Source organism: Hyperoodon ampullatus, assembly GCF_949752795.1.
Source record: "Hyperoodon ampullatus genome assembly, chromosome: 19".
NCBI classification, from domain to species: Eukaryota; Metazoa; Chordata; class Mammalia; order Artiodactyla; family Ziphiidae; genus Hyperoodon; species Hyperoodon ampullatus.
This window is the reverse complement of record NC_136932.1, coordinates 7,163,385-7,179,030: the sequence shown is the minus strand read 5'-3', so window position 1 is coordinate 7,179,030 and position 15,646 is coordinate 7,163,385. Positions and strand designations below refer to the sequence as shown.

The 15,646-nt window shown below is 57.5% G+C and overlaps 1 protein-coding gene across 1 annotated transcript; it reads right to left on the bottom strand.

Moving 5' to 3' along the window:
- Positions 1-663: 663 nt before the first annotated feature.
- On the bottom strand, positions 664-15,474 carry CNTNAP1 (contactin associated protein 1; the record flags this gene model as incomplete). The annotated part of the gene is made up of 25 exons (XM_079725710.1): positions 664-938; positions 1,776-1,823; positions 1,932-2,177; positions 2,370-2,463; positions 2,920-3,047; positions 3,208-3,561; positions 4,466-4,705; positions 4,961-5,182; positions 6,388-6,573; positions 6,872-6,999; positions 7,085-7,241; positions 7,440-7,643; positions 8,013-8,132; positions 8,280-8,386; positions 8,850-9,021; positions 9,280-9,429; positions 10,147-10,408; positions 11,037-11,180; positions 11,790-11,974; positions 12,586-12,789; positions 12,886-13,033; positions 13,483-13,676; positions 13,771-13,872; positions 14,731-14,876; positions 15,428-15,474. 25 exons carry the CDS (start codon positions 15,472-15,474, stop codon positions 664-666), a joined length of 4,263 nt encoding a protein of 1,420 aa, XP_079581836.1.
- Between the last annotated feature and the right edge of the window lie 172 nt (positions 15,475-15,646).

Genomic DNA, 15,646 nt, shown 5'->3' with positions numbered 1-15,646 from the left:
CGGCTAGGCAGTGTGTCTGCGTTCTTCTCTCTACGTTGCAAGTTTTTTATGGCTTTGGCTAAAGCATGTAAAGCAGTGGAGGTACTAAGGTGCTAAACTGAGGCCTCTCGGTCTCTGGAAAAAACAAAACACGGGGGTGGGAGACATCAGTGACGCCCTCCCTAATCCCCAACTGAGTGGAAGCAGATGGAAGATGTTCTGCAGGGGAGGGGGGAGGCTGGGGGGTATGATTTAGCGGCCTCCTCCCCCCATACCCCGTGCATCCCTGCAATCCCACACATCTGTCCCTGCTGAGATTGAGTATTTGAAGGGAGGCAGGTAATCTCCCCTGCACTCTGTGGTTAATCCCTGGCAGCAGCTGGGACAGGGATGGCAGGAAGAGCCTGTCTTAACCCCCTGAGGCTTCTTTGGGGGAGACCAACAACCAGGAGCCTGGGGAAGTGGGGATGGGCAGGGCATTGGTTTAGGCAGTGAGGCTCAGCCACTCCCGTTGGTCCCATCTGTAGCTCTGCTCACCAAACTTGGCAGGAGGGAAATCCTCCGGATGAGCAGAGCCAGCTAAGAGGAGCCAAATGTCCCTGATGGGGTGGTGGGGGCGCGGTAGAGGCAGGGATTGGGGAATTCGGAGGAGATGGACTTGGTCCCTGAAGCCCTTCTCCTGATTCATTCAGACCTGGACTCCTCCAGGATCTGGGGTAGGTTTTGGTCCCGGGGGCCAGGGGCTGGGGCTGGAACTTGGGTAGAAGCTGGTGTTGGGGCCGGGGCTGGGGCTGGGGCTTGGGCCGGGCCTGAAGTAGGTAGGGGATGTTTGCTGCCAGGGTGGTAATCGTGAGTGGCCTTGGGCTCATGGGTGTGGTAGGAGCCCTTGTAGCGATGATTTTTCAGATAGAAGAGCACCAGCATTCCCACCAGCCCCAGCAGCAAGAAGGCCACCAAAACTGAAAGAGAAAAAAAGGAACAATTCAGGGCAGATCTCTGGGGTTTCACCTATATACATACACACATGTGTGCTTTTGGCCTAAAGCATACGTGTACAAGAGCGTCAGCTGTATGGCCACATGAAGCCATTCTTAAGTATCTGGTAGGTCTACATTCCTGGCTCATCCCCTGCCGTCTTCTATTTCTAACGTTCTCTTCCCACATCCCTGGTACCCCAATTTCGCATCTCTCTGGATGTTACTGCACCCCCATCTCCTCATCCCTTAGCTTTAGCCTCATTGTATTTTTTAATTTTCTTATAACAGTTTTATTGAGATACAGTTTACGTACCATAAAATTTACCTTTTTATAGTGGAGTGAAGCTCCTTTTAATAAACAGTTCCTGCCTAATTCTGGGACCTTTTAGATATTGAACACCTGACTTTGGTGGAACATAAAGACCATGATCCAACAGATAAGCACGTGAGACTTAAGCTGCTCATCAGGACTTGGAGATTATCTGATCCACAAGGTCATAAAGTCAGATGTGACCAGCAATGGACTACCACTGAGAAGAGATGGTGTATGGGATCAGGCGTTGATGGGCACATCACTGTAAAAGCTTTAGCCCCATTTTGATATGTCATTTCAATTAAAAGTCTGTAGCAGCCTCAAACATTTAAAACTCTCCAACCTGATTATCATCTACCTTCAGCATAGCCTGTCTCATCCTTCTGGGCACCACCATGCCCCTAGTGTCTTCACCACCCCTCAGCCCTGAGGCTACGGGGCAGGGAGGCAACGCCGACAGCCAGAGGGTAGAATGAGGAGGTCAGGGTAGTGACTGTGCTACTCACAGCCCAGAAGTATGGCAACCCATCCGTCGTCGTGGTAGTATGGGAAGTCTGCAAAAGAGAAAGCACCAGGTAGGAGAAGCCGCCTCCAGGTTGAGAACCATTTCCTTCCCCTGTTGTCCCTCTCTTCCCTTCCTTTACTGTGTCCCAGGGATGTACCTGGGGGCAGATACCAGGGGTCCAGCTCAGGTGGCACCTCTGAGACGAGACGTGGCATGGCTCCGCAGTTAGACTCAGACAGTTCTCCCTGAACGCGAAGGGCCTCGGCCAGCTCCGAGGTCATGGGTCGAGGTGTTCGGAAGTGGCTCTTGAGGGGGGCCACATTGTTGAATCGGACACCAGACAGGCAGCCCGAGAAACCTGGTGTGTTGTAGCGCTGGATCTCCGGGTCAATCACTCCCGTCTCTGAGGGAGAGGCAGCCCAGAAAGAAACGGGCTTGGACCACCAGTAGCCCTGCCCCCTCTCACCATCGCTAGGTTCCCACTCCTCTTTATCAGCACCTTCAATGCCACTCCCCCCGCTTCACTCTCCCCTCTGGGCTCCAGGGACTTCACCCACAGCTCCTTACCCAAAACGCCCTCTCAGCCCCAGCTTACCCATAACGCGCCCCAGATACAAGGCCTTGGGTGAGTCCAGCTGGCTGTCCACCAACAGGGAGAACTTCTGTTCTGTCAGGGGGAAGTAGTCCACCTGAGTGGGGAAGGGAAAGGAGATGAGGGAGGGAGAACCGGGGGCACACGTAGCCCAGACCAGGCCGGAGCTCTCCTCTCCCAGTTGGTGGTGAGTCCTAGCTCAGTCCCAGGTGGGCAACCCCTGGACCCAGACATAGGATTTGGTATTAAAAACCCAACAACCTGGTCTTGAGCCCTGTCTTCGCAGCTCACGGTGGTTTGACTTTGGGAACACCACTTTACTGTCTGAGCCCCTTTAGTGATTTGTCAAACGAAGATAAGAAGAGCTGCCTACCTGAACTACCTCACAGAGCGGTTGTGAGGTCCCATGAGATAACACACATGAACATCCTCTGTACATTGGAACGTGCTCTACAAATGCTAAACGTTTGGCATTTCCCACTGCTGCAACCTAGATGGCGAGGTTGTGGTCTGAACCGGCCCGCCTCCCTTGGCCCCCTCCCCCTGCACACACCTGGATGAAGAGGTTGCGGTAGACCCGGGTGAGGTTGACGCTGTGGGGCTGGCCGTCAGTCACAGGGCGGGTGGTTAGTTGGTACACGTAGGGACTGGTGCCCAGCTGATAGCGCAGCTGCAGGGTCCCTGTAGGGTGGGGAGGAGGAAGAGGGGGGTCTCCTCTCAGCTCCCAAAGTCCCCATCTTGTAAGAGCCCTTGAGTCCTTGTACTGGTCAATCGATAGTTACGAGAGTGGAGGGCACCCAGAGGCAGCTGGAATTGAGGGCGAGCGCCTCGGGGGGCTTACCGTCTTCCTTGATGAGCACAGCCATGTAGTCACGCACAAAGGAGCTGACGTAGAGCAGGACGGCGGGGGCGGAGTGGGTGCTGAAGCTGAAAGACACCTCCTCTCCGGTGACATTATAGACGGGTCCACGGTAGCCCGGCACCGGCCGGCCAGGCCGCGGGTAGTCAGGCAGGCGGTACCCAGGGCCGTGGTAGCCGGGCGCGTAGCCAGGAGTGTCGTAGCCGGGGATGTAGCCGGGCTCGTAGCCCGGCACTGGCCGGCTCAGCATGTGGGAGAACTCGCGGGCTGCGGAGCGCAGCGCTGACTGGAGGTTATAGCGCATCCAGGTGCCCGGCTCAAAGAAACCGCCAATGTCTGAAGGCAGAGGTAGTGAGGTCAGGGCCCCCGTTCCCACATTCAGACGCTGTATGTGTCATCCACACACACCCTCTGGCACGTGTCCCCAGTTTCAGCCACCGCCACAACCTGTCTCCATTCACTTTTAGGTCCTCTGGCACCCCTGTGTCATGGAATGGAATCTTAAAATCATGGGAAATGTAAAAGATCATCTAATCCAACCCCTGCATTTTACAGCTGGGGAAAGTGAGGCTCAGAAATGGGTAGCTACTTGCCTAGGGATACACAGTAAGTGGACAGTCAAGATTAGAATCGAGATACCATAAGCCCATCTGGTACACCTGCCACCACTCACACTTCCGAACCAAACCCAGAGGTCTTCTGTCAGTCCCTTAGTCCCTGTATCTCCCTACCTCACCAGACTTCTCCCACCAGTGACCTCCCTGCTCACTCATCCACCTAGACCAGCCTTAGGGAGGCTGCAGTCTGGGTATATGTGCAGAATCTTGCTATGGTGAATGTCAAGGCTTGCCTTAACCAAGAACCAGGTCGTAGACATGTTTTAGGAGTGAAGCGATTGTCAAATAGGAAACGGCATAGGAGGGCATCGTGCAGCCTGAGGGGGATATGCTTGCAAGTGGGGTGACCTGTGTTCCCTTGGTGACAGTGGGAAGATGGGGAAGTTACTTGCTTCTTGCTTTCGATCTTTTTAGTGCCAGCTAGCTGTGCCATCCCTTCCTGGCCCCACTTTATGCCTTTGGAGTCACCCAACATCTTCAACTGCCTGACTGCCCCAGCTCAGAGCTCAGGAGCCCAGGACGACCACAGTTTTCCCTGATGCTGACTTTGTGCCCTCCTTCCTTTCCTGCCCTCCCTACATCCCGTCAGGGCTCCCTGTCCTCCCATAACCAGCAGCACTAACCGTGGTTGCAATATGGCCCATCAAAAGCCGTGAGGTCACAGTCACAGGTGTAGTAGCTGTAGCGCTCCACGCAGCGGCCTCCATGGAAACAGGGGAACCGGGGGTGGGCGCAGTGGCCCGTGCAGTTGGGTGAGGTACCCTCAGAGGCATTGGCACGGCCCTCCAGGTTCAGAGTCACTCCGTTCAGACGCATAGCCCTCAAGCAACCCACGAAGGGCCGCCTCTTAAGCTCCGCAGATCCTGGGGAAGGTGGGCAGGTCAAGAAATGGGTGTAGAGCCAGAGACAGGGATAAGCGTTGGGGTTCGGAGGGGAGCCAAGGGGGCTAGAAGAACAGAATAGATGCCAGGGACCGGAGAGGAAAGGTGGGCCTTTGGCTCACTCTGCGGTCGAGGGGTCGGGACCTACGACACAGGGTTCCTGGAAACGAGGAGAGTGGCCTCGAGAGCGGGGGAAGGTGTCAGAGGCTTCAGACGTGCCTCTGGGTTGCTGCTCACCGACATAGAGGGGCTGGTCGTACTCCAGCCAGATGTAGGTCTGCAGGGGCATCGGCCGCAGCACCCAAGGCCGGTGATCCACACGGAGCCGGGCCTGCTTTACATTGATTTCAGCCCGGACCAGGTGCCACTCGTCATCGTTGAACTCAAAGTCATCTGAGTGCACTGTCAGGTTCTCATCCCCATTCCCCACGTCGAAGGCGAAGACCACATCCCGGGATGCTGGACAACGTTGGGGGTTAGGGGGAGAGGACTCAGACCTCCAAGATCCCTCACAGGTTCACCTGATACAACCCCTCTTCTTCACCCTTTGGAGCTCCTTGAATGTCCCTCCAATCTGTCTACAGCCTGGGACAAAACCCATAAACTGCTTAAAACCTCATACCCCGGACTTGCCTGGTGGCGCAGTGGTTAAGAATCCGCCTGCCAACGCAGGGCACACGGGTTCAAGCCCTGGCCCGGGAAGACCCCACATGCCGCGGAGCAACTAAGCCCGTGTGCCACAACTACTGAGCCTGCTCTCTAGAGCCCGCGAGCCACAACTCCTGAGCCCACGTGCCACAACTCCTGAAGCCCACGCTCCTAGAGCCCGTGCTCCACAACGAAGAGAAGCCCCCGCAATGAGAAGCCCGTGCACCGCAACGAAGAGCAGACCGCGCTCACCGCAACTAGAGAAAGCCCACTCGCAGCAACGAAGACCCAGCGCAGCCAAAAATAAATAAATGTATAAAAAAAGAAAAAAAACCTCATATCCCTGGTCTCTCCCAGATTCCCAGATCCCTGGAGCCAGCTTCCCAGCCCCACTTCTCAGGTTAGAAGCATAGCTCATCAGGTAGAAGACCCCCCCACACCAGGAGTCCAGCTTCCTTACAAGTCAGGTACCTAAGGCCCAGAGAGGCTAAGTGGGCACTCAGGGTCATGAAGCCAGCAGTCAAGACAGAGCTGGGGGACTTCCCTGGTGGCTCAGCGGTTGAGAGTCCGCCTGCCAATGCAGGGGACGCGGGTTCGATCCCTGGTCCGGGAAGATCCCACATGCCGCGGAGCAACTAAGCCCGTGCGCCACAACTACTGAGCCTGTGCTCTAGAGCCCGCGAGCCACAACTACTGAAGCCCACACGCCCAGAGCCCATGCTCCGCAACAAGAAGCCACCGCAATGAGAAGCCTGCGTACCACAACGAAGAGTAGCCCCCGCTCTCTGCAACTAGAGAAAGCCCACACAGCAACGAAGACCCAATGCAGCTAATAATAAATAAATATATATTAAAAAAAGAAAAAGACAGAGCTGGGTGTAGAAGCCAGCGCCCTCTGAAGCCCTTTCCATGCTGCCTCGCAGAGGGGCATCTTACCCCTTGTCCCTTGTCCCAGCCTCCACCCACCCCACACCTCCCCCGGGATCTTCATCCCCCGGCAACGTCTGCCTGCTCACTGTTGAGTTCCACCCGCACGTAAGGTCGGCGCCACTGGCAGTAAGGGCCCCCTGTGTTCTCTAGGAAGACTCCTGAGGGAGCCGAGGTCCGGAAGTAGAAGGAGACATCAAGGCTGTGGTTGGCCTGGATTGGGGGAAAGCGCAGCGCAGCCCCAGTGTGGAAGGCGATGGTGTTCCAGGAATTTCCTACAAAACCAGATGGAGGAAGGCCTTGTCAGCGAGGTAGGAGGGGAGAGGAGTAAAGGCAGCCTCAGGTCGGGGGGAGACGGGGCAAAAGGGGACAGCTAGGGGTCCCCAGGGAAACCGAAGGCGTGTAATGAAAGAGAGGAAGGTGCCGAGGAACAACACGGGTGTGGGCATATCACACCAGGAGCTGGGGTGTCTGCCAGTGTGTCCCAGAGACCCCCAGTGGATCAGGTAGCCTAGATTTTGGAAACTGGAGAGCTGACCCTGGGAGGGAACACCAGAAGGGTCTGTCACTCACGATCACCATAGCAGCGCAGAGGCCTCAGGAAGAACTGGGCCTCAGAATTGGAACGGTTCGTGTCCCCCACCACCACCTGAGTGACAGGCAAATGGTCCACAAAAGTCAGCAGGCCCTTGTCGGTTCTCCTGTGGGGACAGGATGTGGTGGCTCAGTCTCTGCCGCTCAGCTGTCCCTGGCGTCCTGAAAGCCCTGTCCCTTTGCCCCCCGTACCACTGGGGCTGGTCGGCATCACAGTTACAGTGCAGAGCGGGGTCCACACAGCTCCGGTCCAGACCACAGGCACAGCGCTGAATGCCGGGCTGCGAGCCACCCCAGTAGAAGTGCTGCTCCTCGTTTCGGCCAATCCAGAAGCTATAGGGGTAGCCTCCTGGGGAAGAGGTGCAGGCAGTTTCCAGGCCCTGCCCTCCATTCGCCTCTGGGCTCCTCTCTCACCCTTCCAACCAGCCCAGACCCTTTCTTGAATCCTGTAGCCCAGGGCTCCCTTGAGCCCTCTAATCCTCTTCTCCCAGACCCCACTGGTCTCTCCTCCAGCTCTCCACCTTGCCCTCCCCACCCCCGCCCTAACCTGCAGTGTTGAGCAGCCGGGAGTTGTAGCAGGAGAACTCAATCCACTGTTCACAGTGCTGGGAAGCATTGGCCAGGGCACTGACTTCCTCCCAGGATGCATTCCAATACTGGACGGCCCCGAGGAACGGCCGCTCCATGCTAGAACCTGTCACCCGAGTTGTCCACAGCCTGTCATGCCTCACAACTGTCCACGCCCGGTTCTCTGGGGGAGGGGATGAGGTAGAGCTGTGGCTGGAGACGGGCATTCCCTACCCCTCTCCCTGCCCCGCCCCCAGCACCACTACTGCAATCCAGAGCCAAGAAACGTGGCCAGCAGCTCCATTTCAGCCCAGCTCTAGGCCCCCAACGTCATAGGCTGGAGATGAGACAGCTGGAATGGATCAGGAAGCTGGAATCTACCTGCGAGGCTAGATTACAAATCCCTGAGTGTCCCCTTCCCCCTTCTGTGCTCCTTTACCCCCACCACCATTTAATCTTACTGGCCCCCGTCCACCCTTCCGTCCTTCCATTTCCCCCGCACTCCGGCATTGCCTTGTCAGCTGCCCCTCCACCACCCATCAGAGCCACTTACCTCGGATATCACAGTACACTACAAATGGCTTCAGGGGGCCACTCCCATCAGGATCAATGGTGAAGTTGCCAGAAGTTTTCCCACTGAGCCGATAAGCCTCACAGGATTCTTTATACAAAGCTGGTCGGTGGTGAGGTGGGGAAAAGGCAATTATAGAGTCAGGGGGCTAAGGAGGGCCAGCTCTACCATCTCCAGCAGGCTCATGATTGCCAGAAACCTCCTGACCTCCCCTGTCTCTGACTCTCCCCCATACCCAAGCTGGCTTACGTTGGTGGCAGGTCTCCCCCTTGTAGCCTGTCAGTTCACAATAGCAGATGAAGTCATCCCAAGACTGGTAGCAGCGTCCGTCATGCTCACACATATTAGGGCTGCACCTAAGTGAGGGGGTCAGCACCGAGGGAAGGAGCCTTACGGGGAGCTTGAGAGTAGGGTCTGATCCTTACAAGCTTCACTCCCAGCTCCTGGGAGCACCAAAACCCAGTGTGAAACATACTCCACCTAACAGGCTTAAATGCTGGGGCATGAGGCAGGCCTCAGGGCTCAAGTACTACTGTTTCCCCTTCCCCGAAGGAATAAATAATGCCTTACTTCCCCCACCCCCCAAATAAAACCCTCGAGGACCAAAAACAGATGCTTCATTTCCATTCTGAGCATGTGTCACTTTAAGGGAAGAAATAGGAGGTGAGAGGTCAAGGAGGAATCATCCCCAGGTAGGAGACTTAGGAGCTGGGACCAGGAGAAGGGAGATCATTGAGAAAGGCCATTCCCATCATTGGGAGACCATGGAAGAGGGCTTTGGAGGGGTCACCTCTTGTCGGGAGAGGGGCGTCTGGATACCTATCAGTGATGCCACATGTGTCAAAGAGGACCTCAGCATAGTATCCAAGCCGCCGGCCCTCCACCAGAGTCAGGTTGACCAGTTGACCATCCACCTTGAGCAGCTCCATGCAGCCATGGAACGCCGTCTGGTTGGAGTGGCAGCCCCATCGACTGGCTGGCTTGGGACAACCTGGAGCAACCACCCCTGTGAGGCCCTCCCCAGGGGAGACTCCAGCGACCCTCCCCCAGGGAGATGCCAAGGGAGAGCCAGACATGAAGGAAGGAAGGGGGCTAGTAGACAATGACAGTGACCTTCCAGTCCCCAAGGCCCCAGAGGGACAAGAGGGATTTACTGCTACAAAACTCTCCACGTAGCCCTGTCTGGGTGGACTTAGATGGGGCCTTCCCACCCAGAGGCAGGGGTCTAGCCAGGTCGGCCTCCACTTACCTCCAAAGAAGTATGAGGTTCCTGTACGGATCAGCAGTGGGTATGAGACCCTGACCTCCGCCCCCTCCACGTCATCAATGCTGATGACCGCGTGGTTTTCCTGCGCCACGAAATTCACCTCGTGCCAAAAGCCGTCATTCAGGCGGAACCCTGGACAGGACAGGAGGATGGTGTGTGGGGGGGCACCACGTTCTAGAAGAGTACCTAGGGGCTTCCCTGGTGGCGCAGTGGTTGAGAGCCCGCCTGCCGATGCAGGGGACACGGGTTCGTGCCCCGGTCCGGGAGGATCCCACATACCACGGAGCGGCTAGGCCCATGAGCCGTGGCTGCTGAGCCTGCGCGTCCGGAGCCTGTGCTCCGCAACGGGAGAGGCCACAGCAGTGAGAGGCCCGCGTACCGCAAAAAAAAAAAAAAAAAAAAGGAGAAGAGTACCTAGAGCGGGGAGGCAGCAACCCCACTCTGTGTCCTAACGGTAGCCTATGTGCCTCCCATTTTTACACTTATCAACCTGAGTGGTGACATCTCTGAATGTCTCTCTTCACTGTGTGGAACCCCAGTGGCTGACACAAAAGTCATAACCGAATGACACCTCCAGAGACCCTCCGGAACTGGAGAGTACCAGGATTCTCCGCCTTCCTGCTTCTCCTGGCGCCCTTAGCTCCTCAGATCTGCCCCGCCCTCCGACTCCCAGCAGCCTCCATCCACTCCCACCCTTTCCCAGGGCCCTGGGACCTCCTGCCCTGCTCCGTCCCTTCCCTCCCTCACGCCTCTCCCGTGTGCAAAGGCTTCAGTCCAGGCCTACAAACTCCTCTAGCTCTTTGCCCTCCTCTGGCCTCCCTGTGCCTCCCGCTTCCCTCCACCCCTCACCAGCCGCAAACTGCAGTTTCTTTCGGCCGGTCTGCACGATGGACACGTTGACCTGCCCTTCACTGAGCATCAGCTCCACGTGGCCCAGCCCATCCCCCAGGCGGGAGAAAAGTAGCAGCCCGGTGAGATCCCAGGTACGGAAGCGAAAAGAGACTGCGAGGCGGCCTCGGCGAGGGAAGCCAGGCACTTGCACGAAGTTGTGAGGACCTCCAAAGTTGATGGGGTGAGGAACCGGGTCCAGGCAACGGAATGCCACCTTACCCTAGGGACGAAAGTGAGGATCCATCAGCACCCGAGCCGATGCCCCGCCCCACCTCACCTCGGTGAGGAGTGAGATTCCCTGGGTGCACCTCCCCAACTCCCCCAGAAACATGTCCAGCTGTGGAGGAGGCCTCCAGCCACCAAGTCGGCCTGCAGGACTCTATCCTGATCTACATCGTCTCCAGGGGCGACCGCTCCTTCACTTCCTTCCAGCGTGGAGAGGCAATTTCCCGCCTGCTTCCCGGCAGCAGTGCCTGATTACGCTCCTGAGTTCAGGTGGGGGGAGCACCCACACCCACACACCGAAACAGCCCTGGGTTCAAGTCCCCCCTCAGCCCCTGCGCAGCTGCGTGATCCCTGGCGGAGCCACTCAGGGTCGCTACCCCTTAGTTTCCTCAGTTATAATTGAGGAAATGCTTAGACCGGACCACAGCTTTTAACTGGGGGGTTGGGAGCTGGCCTTTTGCGCTTCCTGTGAGTCAGTGATGACATCATCACCCCCACTTGAGCATCTGGCTGGGGAGAGGGGTCCTCGGCTTTTACACGATTCGCAGTATCTCTTCCCACTCCACCTCTTGGTTCCAAGCGGCTCTGACGCCCCGTCCTCCCAGATCCCCCTGCCCACTGGCCTCGAAGGTGATCCGTGAATGGCGCCGCACGGCCAGGTCCGCGATGTTGACTCGGTTGAAGATTACGTTTTCCATGCAGCCGCGGAAATTATGCCGATAGGCAAGGTTCTTCTGCGCGGCGCCCACCAGACCCCCGATGAACATCTGCGGGCGGAGTGAGGAGTGAGGACACTACAAATGGCTTCAGGGGGCCACTCCCATCAGGATCAATGGTGAAGTTTCCAGAAGTTTTCCCACTGAGCCGACAAGCGCGGCAGCCGCGCTGCCTTTCTTGCGCTCCCCCGCCGTACACTTTCCCACGCTCCAGGCAGATTGAGTTTTATAAGACTTGAGACACACATTGCCCCAGTATCGGTATTGAAGCTGGAAGCTCGCTGGGCCTCCCCAGGCTTGGGTTCTAGCCCTGACTCCACCACAAATTGGCTGCATGCCCTTAGGTAAGTCAATGAACCTGTCTGGGATCCTTTATCTGCAGATCAGGGCCTGAAGGGGGCAATTTTCTCATCTTGCCTGATCCCCCAAATCCAGATTTCCAGACTCCATCTCAGTAGTTCTGGGGTGGAGCCCGGGAATCTGCGTGCTAATAGCAGCAGCAACAACAAAAACCCAGGCCTTTCTGGGAGTTTGCCAAGAGCTGCTAGCATGTTCAGACACCCGAAAGCAGAGTCCTACCTCTGGGAGAGAAAAGTGCTGTCCCCCACCGGCCCACCCAGCATCCCAGTTAACCAAATGGCTCCTCCCCTCTCCGCTCACCTCCGAGTCCAGGTTCAGTCTCTCGAAGTCACCGTTGAGCACGAAGCGTTGCTCGTAGCCGTCCAGGGTGAGATTTGCTTCGCGGCCAAATCGGTCCACACGTACGTAATGCCAGTGCTGGTCATTGAGGACGCCCCCAGCGCTTACGGTTGTGTGACCGGGCCTTGGCTGGATGGGGCTGCTGCCTGAGGGTAGGGTGGGGTGGGCTCAGACCTGGAACCTGGAAAACCCAAGCGAGCCCTACTGCCCAGCTAGCCCCCAGGCAGAGCAGCAGCCGGCAGCACAGAGGAGGGACTGCCCAGGGCCCAGGTCAGCCAGGGAGGGTGGGCATACAGAGATTGGACCACCCTCAGCCTGGGATGGAGCAGTGGCCATTGGCAAGTGTGGACTTAGAGTGAGCCATTCAACCTCTCTGAGCCTCTGTTTTCCTATGAGTAAAACTTGAGGCACGAGAGTTGCTTCTACCTCATCACGTGGATATTATGAAAAGCGATGGAGATACAAAATAATAACGCTTTAGGCGCGTGTGTATACGTATATACAACGTTTTTGCAATGAGGAAACAGACTGGGGAAGTGCTTGTCCCGCTGGTAGGTGGTAGAGCTGAGACTGGAATCCGCTTCTCCTGATCCCGAGTCCAGTGTTTTGCTAGCACCAAATTTTACACGAAAAAGATGGGTTGGTCCAAACACTAAGGAAGGGAAGGATAAGAAGTGGGGCGCGGCTTCGAGGAGGAGGTGCAACAAAAGACGTGGGAGGAGAGGCTCAGGCTTTGCGCCGGGATCTCTGAGCTCACCCAGGCTCATGTGCAGCAGCAAGTGTGCCCCCTGCAGCTCGAGTGTCACGTAGTCGCCCTGGGCGCCCTCGGCGTGCAGCAGGAGCCCGTCCTTCTCTTCGGTCTTGAAGCTAAAGGCGAACACGTCCCACAGACTCCGGCTGACTCCTCGCGGGAAGCGGTACGAGATGGCATCATCGCCATCGAAATAGAGCACGTCGGACTCTGCGCAAGGGGCAGTAGGTGGGTTGGGGACCGGGGAGACTCTGTGTCTCCCGGGCACCGCCCCCCCCTACCCCGCCCACGACCTCACACCCTTACTGTAAGGGCAGCCGTAGAGGCCGAGCCTCAGGCCGATCTTGCCGCGCGGGTTCCAAGCCAAGGGCACGATGCGGATGTAGCGCGCCGTGAAGTGGTAGTGCAGGTCGTGGCGAACCACCGCCGACTCGTTCACGTTACCGAAGAAGGTCTGAGGGGCAAGGGAAGAGGATTGACCACGTCCCCACCCTCTGCTTCTTTCTCCACAGCCTCCCAGTCCACAGTTGTCGCATCTAGCCAATCTCGACTTCTGGAAGGCAAACACTTCTTATCTCCCCTGCTTTCACGGCTTTACACAAACACAGTTTCCCTAGCCTAGAGCGTCCCATTATATCCTCAGAGGTCAACTCCGATGTCACCACCTTCATGAAGCTCTCCCAGATTTTACCCTGAAGTATGTTAAACCCTGTCACTGGGAATATCTTGCACACATGGGGAGGCGACAGTCCCTCTGGACTGAGTCCTTGGGGAGGAAGTCCCTGCTCCTCATCTGTGCCCTCACCACCGCCTCCTGCCCTTCCCCCATGATTGTGCCCAGCCCAGCCCAGTTCACAGAGCTGAAAAGGTTCCCCAAGCGTGTGCGCAGGGAGCCTGGAGTACCGCGTTGTGCCCTCGCTGATAGAACGGTGTCCAGCTGTCCACTCGGTCGCCATAGAGCAGCATGTAATGTGTGACCCAGTCCCAAGAGTTAAAGGAGCCCTGCGTGGCCACAGCCCGGATCCGGTGCTTCTTCATTAGGTCGATCTGGAGCCAGGGATTTGGGTCCCCAATCCGGGGAGACCATCCGCTTATGCCTATAGAAGGGGCAAGGCCTTTCACCACTGGCTCCCCATTTGCCTCCAGCCCTCCAGAGTCCCCCACCCCACCATGGGGCGCCACCACGCTCACCGTGCAGCCGGGCAAAACGGGGCGCAGTGAAGAGCCCATAGTAGGAGGAGGCGCCCAGGGAGCGTGCATACAGGGGCCCAACCAGCTCCTCGTCACAGCCGTCTGGGTTGGGGGAACAGACATGTTGATCAGGGTGGCCCCACCCAGCCTTCCCAAAGGCCCAGCACGCTGAGCAACCGGAGCTCTTTCTTCTCTCTCCCCCATTGCAGACCCAGCCCTAACTTAAACCATCTACTCAACCTGGTCTGCAGCAACAGCTGCACACTTCGGGGAGGCTGCCTTCTTCTTCTGAAAGAACCCGTAGGCCAGACCCTGCCTAGTACCAGCTGGGGTTCAGTACACCCGCAAACACAATCCCAAACCTCAGCATCTTTAGAACCTGAGTCACCCCAAGATACCAATCCAGCCCCAGCCTTAGCCTCAATCCCAGTCAGCAGCACCCACAGACCTGCACCAACCCCAAATCCAGACCTTGGTCCCAACCCCAGCCAGTCCAAGCACCATCACCAGTTCCACGTGCAACCTTAGCAGCATAAAGGGTCACCAAATCCCAACCCCCAAATCCAGCCCCAGCCTCAGCCCCAAACCCTGGTCCCTGGGCCAGCTCCAAGCCCAGCCCCAGCCCCTGGCAAAACCTTAACCCTAGCGGGGTCACTGGCACCACCCTTATTCCCAACCCTCAAACCCAGGCACTAGCTCCCGCTTGGATCCCAGTCCCAAATCCCCGCCCGGGCCGACTCTATCTTCAGCTCTGAGCCCAGCCCCATCGCCGGGCGCGCGCGCCAGCCTCGGAGCTGCATTGCGGAGCGCCGGGGAGAGGCAGGAAAGGATGAAAGCGCATGAGCGCGCGCCGGCCGGGAAGGGACCCGCGACCACCCAGCCGCAATGCGGTGCGGGACCCGCCCTGCAGACCTTAGACTCCCAGGCCCAACCCCGCCTGCCTGCGAGCCCCGCACTCACAGTAGCCCCAGCCCCGGGCTCCCGAGACCGCGGCGAGCAGGATGCAGAAGAGCCGGAGACGCATCATGCAGGGCTGACGGATCCCGGCGGCCGCCTCCCAGTGCCCGTCTCCGGCTAGGGCTCCAGTTCCAGCTCGGGCTTTCCTCCTGGGGTTCGCAGCGGATGGCTATCTCTCCCCCTTACCCACCCCTCCCTCTTTCCTCTCTCCCCCAACCCTTCTCCCTTGTCTCCCTCTGTGCTGTTCCTGGTTCTCCGCTGTTCTCGCCTCTCCTTCCACCCTCTCTCTTCTCACCTCCCCCCTCCCCCAGCCTCTCTCTCCTGGCACGCGCCGCTTTCCCGGACCCCGCGCAAGCGCGCGCCTCAGCCCTACTGCGAATGGGCGGGGGTAGAGAGCCTCCCGTCGCCGGGAAATACCCTGAATAACCCGAGGCCGACAGGGACTGTGGCCGCAGGGATGGGGGAAGGGAGGCTAGGGCCGGTTAGGGGGTCCTGAAAAATCCAAGAAAAGGGAGATGGAAGAGGAGGGTGCTTGGAGATGGGGAGAAGAGTAAGTAAAAGAATCTAACATTTTCTGACAGCAAATTATGCTCCAGGCACCGGTGCTAGGCACCCTCAGCACCCTGTGAATTCTGCATTCTTACCTCACTCCACTTTGCAGATGAAAAAACCTGAGGCTCAGAGAGGTCAGAAAACCTACTTAAGATCACACAGGTGGCTAGCAAACGATGATATTACAAAACCCATTCTTTTTCTACTGGCACGGTAAAGAGAAATTATTTTTTAGGACGTAGAATAGGAAAGTTAGGTAAAGAGGGCCCACAGACCCTAATCCCCACCGCCCTCTTGGCCCTTCTCCCCGCCCCTTCCTTCCTGTCCCACTAGTTTAACTTCTGTCCCCAGTGGCTTTACCTCAGAA